Source organism: Carcharodon carcharias, chromosome 2, assembly GCF_017639515.1.
Source record: "Carcharodon carcharias isolate sCarCar2 chromosome 2, sCarCar2.pri, whole genome shotgun sequence".
NCBI lineage: Eukaryota > Metazoa > Chordata > Chondrichthyes > Lamniformes > Lamnidae > Carcharodon > Carcharodon carcharias.
Window position 1 is genome coordinate 142,065,093 of NC_054468.1, and position 14,924 is coordinate 142,080,016.

General features: G+C 44.0%; 1 protein-coding gene across 6 annotated transcripts in view; it reads right to left on the bottom strand.

The window, feature by feature from the left end:
* Positions 1-14,924, bottom strand: part of afdna (afadin, adherens junction formation factor a) — a 243,077-nt gene that overhangs the window by 48,615 nt on the left and 179,538 nt on the right. For all 6 annotated transcript variants that reach the window (XM_041212059.1, XM_041212057.1, XM_041212055.1 and 3 more), the window contains 2 exons: positions 6,692-6,757; positions 128-201 (listed from right to left, as the gene is read on the bottom strand). In XM_041212059.1, coding sequence (XP_041067993.1) covers positions 128-201; positions 6,692-6,757 — 140 coding nt within the window. The remainder of the gene's footprint in view (positions 1-127; positions 202-6,691; positions 6,758-14,924) is intronic.

Genomic DNA, 14,924 nt, shown 5'->3' on the forward strand with positions numbered 1-14,924 from the left:
CCATGAACTCAAATGTTTGGACCACATAGTTTAAGCTGCCCATTGGAATTATTTTACAAATGACAATACCACTTTGATAATTTTCATTGTATTTAGTCAGTAGACAAACCGCAGTAGTACCCATTACCTTTCTTGTGAAAGCCCCACAAGACTACGACCATCTACGCTCAGTAACTGATCTCCTGCTGCCAAACGACCATCCTGCAGAGACAAGGAATTAAAGTCGCAATTAATTAGAGAGCATTCTGTTTTTTGCAAAAGGGTGGAATAAAAAAAAACATGCCCATTGATAAATTTGTTTAATTATCATTCATTCCAAAAGGCTAAATTTTGTGGGGTGGGGCAGGCAAATGCCCGTGGTCACATCTGGCCCTTGAGAGCTTTACATCCAGCCTTTCAGCTGCATTGCATTACAACAATTATTTAAATACTTCCAATGAGAATCTAACACTTTAACAGGAAAAGGAAATCAGATTATCTGCTTTTATCTGTTCAGAGAGACCTTCAATGAAGGTTACAACAAGTAGTCCAAGGTCAGTCAACCGAAGTCGGCTTTCTGCATGCTGAAGCTGCCATGTGAGGGGAGGGGAGCACACATGGAACAGCATCAATAATAGCATGCTGATTTGTTCCTTACCTGTAATTGCTAGAATAATATCTTCTGAAAGTTTATAACAGCTCAAAGTTTTTTGTTTTACAAAATTTTACAGCAGTTGTCAAGTAACCAGTTTTATAGTTTTAATAATGGCACAATAATATCACTGGAGATGTAAATTTTGGGTAAACCTGTAAAATGTTCATTCACAGTTTATTAATGCCATTTTTCTTTAGTATAGGAATGACATGAAGGGTTCCTCATACAATAAATCTTATGACAAATGTTGATGGTGGTTAAGAATTCATTTTATGCATGCAGCCCCTGAACAGCTCACTAAAGTTTATTAAATGGTTCTCCAGCTCAAATAATTGGCCACCCTGATGCAGGGTGACTACCCTAGCCAATCTTTCCTCCCTTTTCCTTTGTTGATACTCAGTTTCGTTCTTGTTTCATCTTTTTTCATTGACATCTGAAGTACCAAGGAAGTCAAGCAAAAGTTCTGAAACACTGCAGTCTAATTTTCACATGCAAAACTATAAAGCAATAAAAAATTAAAACAAAATTGTCTCAAGTTATAATTATTCTTTTGGATTATTTTATACACTCAAGCCTTGTTGCTGAGCAGCTTCACCAATACCTGACACCTTTCCCAAGTGATAATGTTAACATCTCATGTACAAAACTTATGAGATTAATGCCATACACCTTAATAATAATCAGGCCTTTTGGAATCTCTAAAAGTAAAATTACTGCAAGTGTTTACTAGACAAAATTCTTGGAGCCTGACAGCTTAATGGTTAAAGGGGCAATTTCAGGAAAAAGGAGTATAAAACATTATGCTTAAAATCACAAAACACTGAGTACAGATGTGCAAAATTAAAACATGTTCTTCCATTGTACTTAAATGTTCATTGTAGTATTACTCTAGCTCAAGCATGTTTTCAAGCCTCAGTGAAAAAAGAAAATTAGCCACATTATCTATGCATCACAGTAACCTCAGCCATCTAAGTGCTTTTTCAGATGGAAGCATGCCCTCTTGCATCAAATAAATTAGTATTTTTACCTTCAAATTGAATTTTGCATAATCTTCAATTATCTGACTGAGAATGCAACTGTGAAGGTAGGACTAAAAAACAATAACTTCAATTTTAGAAAGTAACACTTAGCTGGAACAACAATATTACTGGAAAGAATATTAAAAATAGCAGCATAAATATGTAGTGAAAGACTATGGGTGGAATCGCCCCAGATTTGCACCAAGTGCGGCAGCAGGCAGTAAAACGATGTTTTACCCACAACGACGATTTTTCACGCAGTATCATCCCGCCGCATTAGTTATGCATTCCCGGGAAACATGCCGTTTCCATGGCGGGTGGGCCTTCAATAGCCTGCTACGCCATAGCCTTATCGCTTCAACATCCCAGGTGCCATATTTAAAGTACACACACAGGTCTGTGCTTCCAGCCCATGACTGCTGCAAAGAAGACATGGCCCTGAAAGGCAAAAAGACTGCAGACCCAAGGTTCAATGACACGCCCTTCGAGTGCCTTTTGGATGCAGTGGAGGCTCGCTGTGATGTCCTCTACCCACACTCTGGCCGCAGGATGGGCAGCAACCTCAATAATCCAGTTTGGGAGGCGGTGGCAGTCAGTACCAACTCCCTTCAAAAGAGGACTTCCACCCATTGCCGTAACAGGATGAATCTCCATTGCTCCATTCTGCCAGGTCACTTATCCCATCCATGGGACCACTCACCAACCACACAGGCCAGGCATACTTATCATCTGGCCTGGCAGGCATCCTGCTTACACTATCTGCGTCTCTATTCATCAGGACAAGCTGGCACACAAGGGGGAGAGGTCACTGACCAGTAGAGAAATGCCTGAAATCAAGGTCCTCACAGACTTTGAAAACAGCCATCCAGCTGGCTGGCAAGGATCTGGACCATTCCTTTGCTGACGGTGGGGTCGGTGGTGCTCCAAGTGAGGATCCAGCAGTGCAACATCCATCAGATAACCAATTTGGGAGTGAAATATCCTGTTTCACAGGCCACTGCCACGCACTACTTATCTCCCCTTGCTTTCGCAGGCACATCTGGGAAATAGCTGATGGAGTCCACGACCCAGGGCCTCCAATAAAGCCCCGAAGAAACCTCTGAAGAGGCATCTGGAGGAACCCTCCTTGAAGTCCTATCACAGTGCTCACCACACCCTCCACCAGTGCAGACTCACACCTTGGTGCGACCTAGCTTCACAGTAGCCTTGGGATCACAATCTAGTGAGCACATTGCATTGCCTGATCCGCAGCAGGTGGCGGCAGGGATTTCCCAGGTGTCTGTCACTCAGAAGACTGCTAGATGCCAGAACTTTGCAGAGTCCGAGTCAGATGACGAGCTTCTGGACTCGGTCATGTCACAGTTGCTGGAGATGCACAGGCAATCTCGGGAACATCAGGAAGGGATGTCCACTGCAATCCTCAGATTGAAAGGCGTGATGGAGGAGTCCATCCAATTTCAGGCTGAGGTGATAGTGCAGGCATGCCAACGCACCAAGGTCAACATTGGTAGGGTGGCGACTGCCATGGAGACCTTGGTCCAGAATATCGCTCCTGCACTGCTATGCAGGCTGACCTCCATCGCTGATGCCATAGCTGGCCTCCAAAAGTGTGTCCGTAAGAGGGGTGCGGGTCCATTTCACTCCAGCTACCCCTATTCCTCAAGGAGTCAGCCATGGGGCCTTTGGGCACCCACAGGGAGGAGGGTCAGCTGGTATATCCCCTGGGGCCATCCATCCAGGTGATTCTGGGAGTGTCCGGCCCATTCGAGTCTGCTCTTCTTGTGGGCTTAGCAGCTCCAGCTCTACAGGCCGAGGAGAGTGCCGCTGCCACAGAAGGACCCCAAAAGCAGACCAAGGCCCTCCAGAGGACGCACACCAAGATCATCACAGGCTGCCTCCACCTCGGCTGTGGATGGCTGGGGAGCACCAAGACGTAGCAGCGGGGTTAGGAAAGTTAAGATGATGTAACTCTTTTGAGTAACTTGTGGTGGGATTTGAATCCATAGCAGCTGAACTGCCAGTCCAGTACCGTAACTACTACACTATCAATGCCCAATGGAGCAATTGCACAGCTGGGCATGGATGTTAATCACTTGTACATACTGTTCATCATTGTCAAGAAACTCCCCAAGAATGTCTCCCTGCCTATGGCTCCTTGTTCTGATGAGCAGTGTTCATGACTCTCAGATGTGAAACCTTTCTGCACAAGATAAAGGCAGGTGTCTCAGTCCAGGGCCTCTTTCGTGTTCTGTGCAGCCTTCAGATCAAAGTGATGGTTCGGCCTTACACTCCCTGGACACATTACTGATGCCTGCACCTTGACAGTGCTCGTCACTGCTGTCAGGATGTCATGGGCAGGTGTCACAGAGTTCCATCATTCCCTCTGTGTGCTCTCAGCATCTTTAAGGTGGAGCTGGCCCCCATCTCTCCAGTATCTGTGACCAGTGATGCTGTGCTCCTGAAGGGCTCAGGTGCTGAAAGTGGACAAAAGAGCAGATACTTTTAAAGTTTCATGGCTGTGTCTCTATGATATGACCCTCATCAGAGGGCGCAAGCGAGCTGTCTTCGGCCAAGCGCCTGCCTTGCCTAGCCAGTGTGAGGGCCTCATCCCTGTCATCGTCGCCTTCGAGCTGCTTCACCAAGTTGTGTGTTGAAGCATGAGCCTTGTTATACCTTCATTCTGCTGAAGTCTGAGGCTGCCACACGGTGTCATCAGCCACAACCTCTGCGGGTAGCCCTGGTCTCTGAGGAACCATTCCTGTAGCTTCTGTGGACCCTGGAAGGCATCAGGGATCTGTGACTGATTGGGAATGTAGGAGCCATGTACACTCCCTGGAAACCATGCACAGACCTGCAGGATGTGTTTCTGATGGTCACACACCAGCTGCACATTCAGCAAACTGAATCCCTTACAGTTTACACAGTTGAGTGTTGCGGTGGAGGTCTGAGTGCCATGTGAATGCAGTCAATGGCACACAGCACCTGTGGGAAGCCCGAGATCTGGGCACATAGAATCGCTCTTGCACCCTAGCTGTCCTGGTCCTGGGCAAAATGCACAAAATTGCACAAAGAATGGCACCTATGACCTCATGGGTGCATTTGTTGGTGGAGGCTTGTGATATCCCACAGAGGTCACCTGTGGAGTCCTGAAAGACTCCACTGGCATAGAAATAGATTGCCATGGTCACTTTCACGGCCACTGGCAGAGAATGCCCTCCAGGTGTCCATGGTGCCAAATCCTGCAGTAGCTGTCAGATGTGACTGACCAGTTCCCTAGATATGTGTAGTCCTAGGCTACACTGTTTCTCGGTCAACTACAGGAATGAAGGGTGGCATCTATACACCCTGGGTCTAGCTAGGCGCCGACCAGTGACAGCTCACTGTGGCTCTTCAGTGACATGTGCAGGACCCCCAGCCGCCCCTTCTTCCAGAGGATGCTACTCCTCCACCTGCGCAGCCAGGCGCCTCAGTTGCTCTCTTATCCGTTGTCTTCACTCTCCGTACATTTGAGGCATACAGCTAAGTCACCAGGCTCCAAGATCCTGATGTACTCCTCTTGCAGGATGAAGTAGAGAGTCGTGCGGGTTAATATGGGTGTACTAAGAACCTCTCTCAGTTAAGTCTGAAGGCCCCTTAATGCTTCCTGGAGAGTGCTGGCCACCACTAGGATGGCCAGAGATTAGTGTGCTACATGGCTGCCCGAAACCCCAGCCACCTCTGCCCATTCCACCTGACTGATTGGCAGCAGCTTTGCCCATTAGACTGCATGCTGTGCTCTCAGCTCAGTTGCAGGCATTCTCCAAACCCGTGCTGCAAAGGTGCATGGCGGAGACTGATCCAAACCAGGATAATGACATTGTAAGGGGCTGTGAGCGCCTCCACCAGTGACTGCTCCATGGCCAGATTTAGCAAGGAGATTGTACAATGTGCCCAGTTGTCCAACTGTTCTGCAGTCCATTAAATGGTCATTAATTTGCAGTCTGTGCCCAAGGGGTGAAAAGCTCTGGAGCTCTTGGTGGCACTTTGAGGCTTCTGCATTGCTTGAGTAGGCATAGAAGTTAGAGGCCCGACTCCAGTCACATCAATGCAGCTATGCCTAAACTGTCTCAGCTGCAGAGGAATGGTCACTTTATACAAGGTTTCTCTAATGCGTGGCCTCTTCCCTTACCCACCCACCAACTAGCCCCCCACCATCCTGCACGTGCTTGTGCGTTACCTTCAACTGCAAGGCAGCCCTTGCACCTCCCCCCACCACCCCAACCGCCGGGCGGCCCTTGACCCCCTCCAATGCGCCTCAACCGCAGAGCAGTCCTTGCCCCCTCCTGAAACCCCCCACACAACACGTTCAACTGCAGGGCAGCCCTTGTTGGCACCTACCACCTCCCCCACAACAATGCACCTCAACCGCAGGGCATCCCTTGTCCCACAACCCCCCCAAAAGCGACGTTACAGTGTACTCATCTCCAAGTTCCCCTCAAGTGCAGTTAGCCAAGTCTGGTGGGCAGACGATCCAGTGGTGGGGGGGAATGATTCTGGCAGGCTGGGCTTATAATGATATGCAGATGAATTACAATGAAGTTCCTGACGTCCAGTGGTAGGAAACGTGGCCCATCGGTGGGTGGAGCGGACAATCGCAAACTGGTTTCATGACCAACTAAATATTTGTTCCTCCCTCACACCCCCCCAAAGCGACGTTGGTTGACAGATGCAAGTGGGTCAGAACACAAGAACTCCCCTGCACTTCTTTGAATAATGTTATGGAACCTGTTATGCTCAAGGCAGACAGGGTCTTAGTTTAACATTTCATTTACCAATTAGCAGCTGAAGTAGATTATCTAAACAGATTTCATATAAATTTACAGAACTCAAGTTTACAATGACAACATTTATTTGCACAATATACATGTTTTTCCCTTTAACAAAAAACAACAGACAAAACACCTCACTTAACCAACAATATTACTTGGACTAGTTCTCGTGCTTCAACATATAGGACATTTCTGCTTAATCAGAATAGGAATGAATGAAGTCTACCTACCAAATCTGCAGCTCCTCCTTTCACAACAGATTTAACATAGATTCCGAGCTTATCCTGTCCCGCACCCTGAGGACATTGAAAATAGATCATCAGTATCAAATATCTGAACAAAATGTCTCTAAGAGCTAAATCATGCTAACCTACTTTCAATAATCAACAGACATTTATAAGATCAAACTGATGTGGAGCATCTGAACTAATTTTTTTGAATCTTCTGAAATATTGCTGGTGGTTAAGAGTAAAGTGGGCCCCTTAAGGACACACAGACAATATTACAATTGGAAATCAGGAAATGGCTGACTTGTAAATATTTTTCCTTTATTTTTTCATGGGATGTGGATGCCACTGCAAGGTTGGCATTTGTTGCCCATCCCTAATTTCCCTTGGCTTGCTAAGGCATTTCAGAGGGCAGCTGAAAGTCAACCATGTTACTGTAGGTCTGGAGTCACACGCAGGTAAGGATGGAAGATTTCCTTCCCTAAAGGATATTATGGAATTCCTTCCTTAAAGGACACGTGACAAATGATGATAGGATCATGGTCACCATTACTGAGACTCGTTTTCAATTCCAGAATTATTAATTGAATTTAAATTCCACCAGCTGCAATGGTGGCTTTTGAAGCCATGAGCCCAAAGTGTTAGCCTGGGCCTCTGGATTGCTAATCTAGTGACATTACCACTAAGCCACTGTAGTGGTATTGCATTGGTATTTGCAATGGTACTCAACATCTGGATGTAGTACCAGAGATAAAAGACAATCGTAATCCTAGATTCAATACAAGTTTTAAAAAATGGTGATGCAGAAACTAGACATTAACGATAGATAAATCCCCAGGACCAAATTGTTTCCAGCTCAGGGCTTTATAAAAGCAATGAACAAGGAAGTTGTTGAAAGATTAGTCACAATCTTCTAAAGCTCTTGATGCAGGAATTGTCCCCTTGAATCAGAAAACTGGCAAGGTCACTCCATTTGTTAAGGGTAGGAGAGACAAACTAGGAAATTATAGAGAATCGAAATACTGTGGCTACTGGAAATCTGAAATACAAACAGAAAATAGTTAGCATGTCAGGCAGCATCTGTGCAGAGAGAAACAAAGTTAACACTAAGTTGACTGTAGGAAATTATAGGTCCATTAGTCTAATGTCATTTGTGGGGCAAGTTACTAGAATCTGTTATTAGGAACAGAGTGATTGAGCAAGGTTTGACAAAATGAGCACGCATGGAATTGGAAGACAATCTATGAGCTTGGATAGGAAATTGGTTACAAGGTAGGAGGCATAGGGAAGGGATAATGGACATGTGCATGAATTGGCAAGATGTGACCTGTGATGCCCCAGGGATCTGATTTGGGACCTCAGCTTTTCATTATATCTATAAATGACTTGAAGTGAGAATTATCTAAGTTTGCTGACGACGCTAAATTAGGTAACATGGGAGAGAATTCTCCCCCTGTTGAGCCTCCCTCAAACCCCGTCTGTGCGGGAGTGGGCGCAGGCCCACCGGCATCCCCAGTCAGGTCCACGCCGTCATTTTATGTGGGCGGGCCAATTAAGGTCCGCCCAGTGTGACGCGCACCCAGAAGCTCTGTGCGCTCCCTATGCACAGAGGTGCCTCAGGGAGATTATGAAAATTTTTAAAACTTTAACTAAAGAAAAAAATAATTAAGACAAGTCCCCTCATGTGACAGTGTCACATGAGCTGGGAAATGTCAATGAACTTTAATGAAAAAATGTATTTAATTTATAAACCCTTCATGAAATCTCATCCCGCTCGTGGATGAGGTTCCGTGAAAATGCGAAGTCTGCCTGGGCTCTTCGCCTATCCGCCAACCTTAAGGTTGGATGAGCAGCTTTCTCAATAGGCTTAATTAAGTAATTAATGGCCTTAACAGGCCTTTGACAGTTTGGCTGGCACAGAGGCGGCTTGGTTATGCGCCCCCCGAACTGAAAATCTAAATGACGCGCAGTGACATTGGCCTGCATGCCCAAAGTCACCCCGCATCATTTTACACCTCAGCGAGTGGGCACCGCCCCCGCTCATCAAGCTGAAGATTCAGCCCATAGTTTTTGTTTTATTCGAATGCCTGGGGAAGCAGTTAGTGTTTGATGTTGAGATTAATAATCCATTCAATGGCTTCAGCTGACGCAGTGTGAACGACTGTGATACATACGAACATATGAACTAGGAGCAGGAGTAGGCCACTCAGCCCTTCAAGCCTGCTCTGCCATTCAATATGATCTGACTATAACCTCCACCTGCCCCCTAAAACCTTTCACCTCCTTGTTAATCAAGGATCTATCTAACTCTGCCTTAAAAAATTCCAACCCTTCCACTGCCTTGTGAGGAAGAGAGTTCCAAAGACTCACAACCCTTAGAAAAAATGTTTCCTCATCTCTGTCTTAAATGAGTGACACCTTATTTTTAAACCGTGACCCCTAGCTCCAGAATCTCCCACAAAGGGAAACATCCTCTCCCCATCCGCTTTGTCAATGCCCCGCAGGATCTTAAAGGTTTCGATCAAGTCACCTCTTATTCTTCTAAATTCCAGTGGATACAAGCCTAAGCTGTTCAACCTTTCCTCATAAGACAACCCGCCATTCCTGTTATTAGCCCAGTGAACCTCTCTGAACTGTTTCTTATGCATTTACATCTTTCCTTAAATAAGGAGGCCAAAACTGTGCACAGTATTCCAGGTATGGTCTCACCAGTGCCCTGTGCAACTGAAGCATAACCTCCCTACTTTTATATTCAATTCCCCTCGCAATGAACTATAACATTCTATTACCTTTCCTGATTACTTGCTATATCTGCATACTAACCTTTTGTGATTCATGCATTAGAACACCCAGATCCCTCGGAATCTCAGAGCTCTGCAATCTCTCACCAGGCCAGTGATGGATCTCTCAGGGCAGAAGTTCAGTATATGAGCAATGATTGAGTTGGATGGCCAGAGTCAACCTTCCACAGGAAAATTGGACAACCCTCAGCCGCTTAAAGATAGGCCAGGGAAGATGTGGCAACCTGCACCACAAGTGGAACAAGAGGAACAGGCATCACAGTAAATAGTGTAGATGGGAGCACAAAGTTGCAAAGGAACATTGACAGATTAGGTAAAAAAAAAATAAATGGAAGTTAATATGGGAAAGTATGAGGTCATTCAACTCAGTCTCAAGCTACACAGAGTTTTTCCTACCTGGTGAGATGTTAAGAACTCTGGATGAGAGAGTTAGGGGTCCATGTACATTAATCACTCAAAGCTGGAGGGTAGGTACAAAGACTAATGGAATGCTTGGTATGTTACAGCTATACAGAGCCCTAATTAGATCTCACTGGGTGTAATACATTCAGTTTGGGCCACACTACCGCAGGAATGGCATACTGAAGGAGGTGCGATGCAGATTCCCCAGGAGGATACTGGGGTTAAAGGAGTTTAAAATATGAAGACTGATTACACAAGGCTTCTTTAACAACGTCTTCCAAACCAGCATCCCCTACCACCAAGAACAGGGGTGCTACCCAGAACCTTGCATAATGGAAGATATTGGGGAGGATTTTCCCCTCATCAGGTGGGCACGGCGGGTGGGCAGGGACGAGCTGCGAAACGGTCTGCCGCCCGCGATCGGGCTCTGACCGTGATTTCACACTGGCTGGCCAATTAACAGCCAGCTAGTGTGAAACGTGCGCTGGGAGCCTCAGTGCTGCCAAGGTGGGGGCGGGAGGAGCACGAGTGCTGATGTTTGCGCATGTGTGGGGGTGCGCTCACTGAAAGCTCCCTGAAGGCACAGAGCTGCCTCAGGGAGCTGAAGATTTTTAAAATGAAAAATAAAGATTCGAAAAATAAGGAATATGAACACGGACATGTGAAAAATGAATTTTTAAAAATGTTTATTGTTTTTTCAGTCATTGTTGGAAACCTCATCCCGCTCATGGATAAGGTTTTGCAAAAAAGTGCAAAGGCCGCCTGGCCTGTTCACCTGCCCGCCAGCCATAAGGTTGGACAGGCAGCAAAAAATTCAATTTAATTCGTTGATTAATGGGCTTAATAGCCCTCTTAACTGTCAGCAGGCGTGCTGCCAGCTCTCGCCCGCTGACCGAAATATTGTGCACTATTTCATGCTCGTGCATGTCGCCTACATGCCGAGGTGAAAATCTTGCCCAATGGTGTGAGGTACTTATTATTAAAGGGTTTTATACGGTCAATTGAGAAAACCTATTTCCTCTGTTAAAAGTCCAGAACAATTGGGCATTTCCTTGGAATTAGAGCTAGGCTGCTCATGGATTAATGCTAATAAGTACTTCCTTATATAAAATCTGGAACACTCTCCTCCAAAAAGCTGTGGAGGCTAAATCAATTGACAATTTCAGAACTGAGATTGATAATTTTTTGCAAAAGCAAAATACTGCAGATGCTGAAAACATGAAAATGCTGAAGATGCTGGAAATCTGAAATGAAACTGAAAATGCTGGAATTACTCAGTAGGTCTGGTAGCATCTGTGGAGAGAGAAAGTTATTGTTTCAGGCTGAAGGGAGTTCCAGAAATTTGACCAAGTGACAAGGTAGAAACAGTGATACATTTCCAAGCCAGGATAGTGCATGGCATGTAGGTTTTGATGTTCCCATGTCTGCGGCCTATACTGAAAGGTCAAGGCTGGGCAAATATGGCCCATGGGCCACATATGGTCCTTGAGCTGCATTGCTTTATAACGATTACTAAGTACTTGAGTTAAGAATTGGAGATTGAGGGGAGAAGAAAACCAGACTATCTGCTTTTATCCATTTAGACGGACTTTAATGAATGACCACAAGAAGTGGTCTGAGATAAGCCAATGAATGGTGACCAGATGCCAGCTTTTTGCAAGCTAGAAATGGAGCACAGCTGCCATGAGAGGGGAGGGGAACACAGATGGAGCAGCACTGAGAATAACATGCCGATTTACAACATGACTTACTGTCTGCTGGTTCTTGCTGACTTTATGTTGAGCACTGGAACAGATTTAACTGAAGAGTTTTTTTAAAGTGCCAGTATAGCATAAGTAGATTATTTATTGGTTACTGAGTCTATCAAATATTTTCATTCATCTGGCAACAATCACATTTATAATGTGCTGTTAGAATATTTTATAGCAGTTGTTTGATTGTAGGTATATGATTTGTTTCTCATTTATAATTTGTTAAAATTACATTTTTTGAAAGTTTATAATTGTTCAGTTTTCTTTTGTTTTACAAACTTTTACAGCAGTTGACAAGTAACCAGTTTTAATAATGGCATAATATCAATGGCTAAGGTAAGTTTTGGGTAAATCTGTATCTTAGCATGTTAATAACTGACATCAATTAAAGTGAAGGGTTCTTCATCAATGTCATAACAGATGTTAATGGTAGCTGTTAGCATAATTAATTTTGTGTACGTGTGCAGATCTTAATAGCTCACAAAATGTGTTAAATAGCCCTCAAGCCCAAATAAACCACGTTGCATTGGTGGTGGAGGAAATGAATGTTTAAGCAATTCAGGGGTATTAGTCTTCTGTGCCTGCATTAATTTTCCCAGATTTAGGAAGGCTGATTACATCCATTGACATTTGGTGTTGTTTCATTCTCCATTCCTTTTTTATTCATTGCAATGATTGAACATCGCTTTTTTTTCCACATTCCCTGTTCCTGGTCTATGCATGGAAATGGCTGCCTTCAGAGCCTGTAAAGTATTAAATAGAAGGGGGGGGGGGGGTTCTTCAGAGGGCTTACAAAGCAAAAGGATATGGCGGCATTGCAGGGCAACTACTTAGGTAATGACACCCAGAGTGTGACAGGAAGGGACAGATTGTACAAACATAAAAAAAAACGCAGCAGCAAATAGCATCAGAGGAGGAAAAAAATAGTAAAAAAAAGCACAATTAATGAGTCTTTACTTAAAAGCACATAGAATTCAGAACAAAATAAATAAATTAACGGCACAAATGGAGATTAGTGGGTATGATCTTATAGCCATTATGGAGGCATGGTTATAAGGAGATCAAAGCTGGGAACTAAATATTCAGAGGTATGTGACTTTTCTAAAGGACAGGCAGGAAGGAAATAGTGGTGGGGTAGCTTTGTTAGAATGAGCTGGAATAAGTACGATTGCAAGAAATGATTTTGGATCGGAAGATTTGGAATCCATATGGATGGAGGTAAGAAATAACATGGGGAAGACGACACTGGTGGGAGTAATCTATAGGCCTCCTAACAATAGCTATGCTGTCGGGCAGAGAATAAATCAGGAAATTATGAGGGCATGTAAAAAAGGCAGTACATTAATCATGGGTGACTTTAATCTCCATGTAGATTTGGAAAATCAAATTGGCAGAGGTAGCCATGAGCAAGAATTCATAAAGTGTATTTGGAATAGTTTCCGAGAACAATTTGTTGTGAATCTAACCAGGGATCAGGCTATTTTGGATCTGGTAATGTGTAATGAGGCAGGTTTAATAAATGATTTCAGAATAAAAGATCCCTAGGAAACAGTGACCATAACATGGTGGAATTAGCATTCATTTTGAGAGTGAGAAACTTAGCTGGGAAACATCTGTGCTAAACTTAAATAAGGGTAATTACAATGGAGTGAGGGCAGGGTTGGCTATAGAGGACTGGGAAAGGAGTTTGGCAGAAAAGATGGTTGATGAACAACGGCAGACGTTTAAGAAAATAGTTCATGACTCACAACAAAGATATAGACCAGTGAGGAAGAAGGATTGTAGAAAGGGGATTAAACCAACCATGGCTAGCCAAGGGAGTTAAGGATTGGATCAAAGTGAAAGAAAAAACATACAATGTGGCAAAGATTAGTGGTAAGCCAGAGGATTGGGAAAGTTTTAAAAACTAACAAATGGTGACCAAAAAAATAATGAAGAGGGAGAAAATAACTTTTGAGGGTAAACTAGCAAGTAATATAAAAATGGACAGTAAGAGCTTCTTTAAATATATAAAAAAGAGGAGAGGCCAAAGTCAATATAAGCCCCTTAGAGAATAAGGCTGAGGAAATAATAATGGGGAACCAGGAAATGGCAGAGGAGTTAAATAATTAATTTGTATCAGTCTTCACGGTAGAAGACACTAATAGCATACCAAAAGTACTAAATAATCATGGGGCAAAAGTGGGAGGTTGGGGGGGGGGGGGGGGGGGGGTGGTGGGGGGGAGAATAAATGCAATAACTATCACTACAGAAAAAGTACTAAGGAAATTAATGGGTCTAAAGGCCGATAAGTCACCTGGACCTGATGGGTTGCATCATAGGATATTAAAGGAAATGGCTGCAGAAATAGTGGATGCACCGGTAGTAATCTTCCAAGAATCCTTAGATTCTGGAAAAGTCCCAGAGGATTGGAAAACTGCCAATGTATTCAAAAAGGGAGGGAGATAAAAAAAAACAGGTAACCATAGGCCAGTTAGCCTAACATCTGTCATTGGGAAAACATTGGAGTCTATTATAAAGGATGTAATAGCAAAGCATTTAGAAATGCATAATCTAATCAAGCAGAGTCAGCATGGCTTCATGAAGGGGAAATCATGCCTAACAAATTTATTAGAATTGTTTGAGGTGGTAACATACAAGATAGATAAAGAGGAACCAGTAGATATTTGGATTTCCAAAAGGCATTCGATAAGGTACCACACATAAGGCTACTTAAGATAAGAACCCATGGTGTTGGGTATTAGCATGGATAGCGGATTGGCTAACTAATAGAAGATAGAGAGTTGGGCTACAGGGAGTATTTTCAGGATGGCAACCTGTAACTAGTGGAGTGCCACAGGGATCAGTGCTGGTGCCATAATTATTTACAATATATATATTAATGACTTGGATGAGGGAAATGAATGTACTATCGCCAAGTTTGCGGATGACACAAAATAGGTGGGAAGGCAAGTGGTGAGGATGACACAAAGGTTCTACAGACGGATACAGACAGGTTAAGCGAGTGGGCAAAAATGTGGCAGATGGAATATAAAGTGGCAAAGTGTGAGGTTACGCACTTTGGCAGGAAGAATAGAGGAGCTGAATATTATTTAGATGGAGAAAGACTAAAGAAAGCTGCAGCACAGTGGGATTTGGGGGTCTTTGTGCATGAATCCCAAAAAACTAGCATATAAGTTTAGCAGGTAATAGAGAAGGCAAATGGAATGTTGGCCTTTATTTCAAAGGGAATGGAGTATAAAGATAGGGAAGTCTTGCTAAAACTACACAAGGCACTGGTTA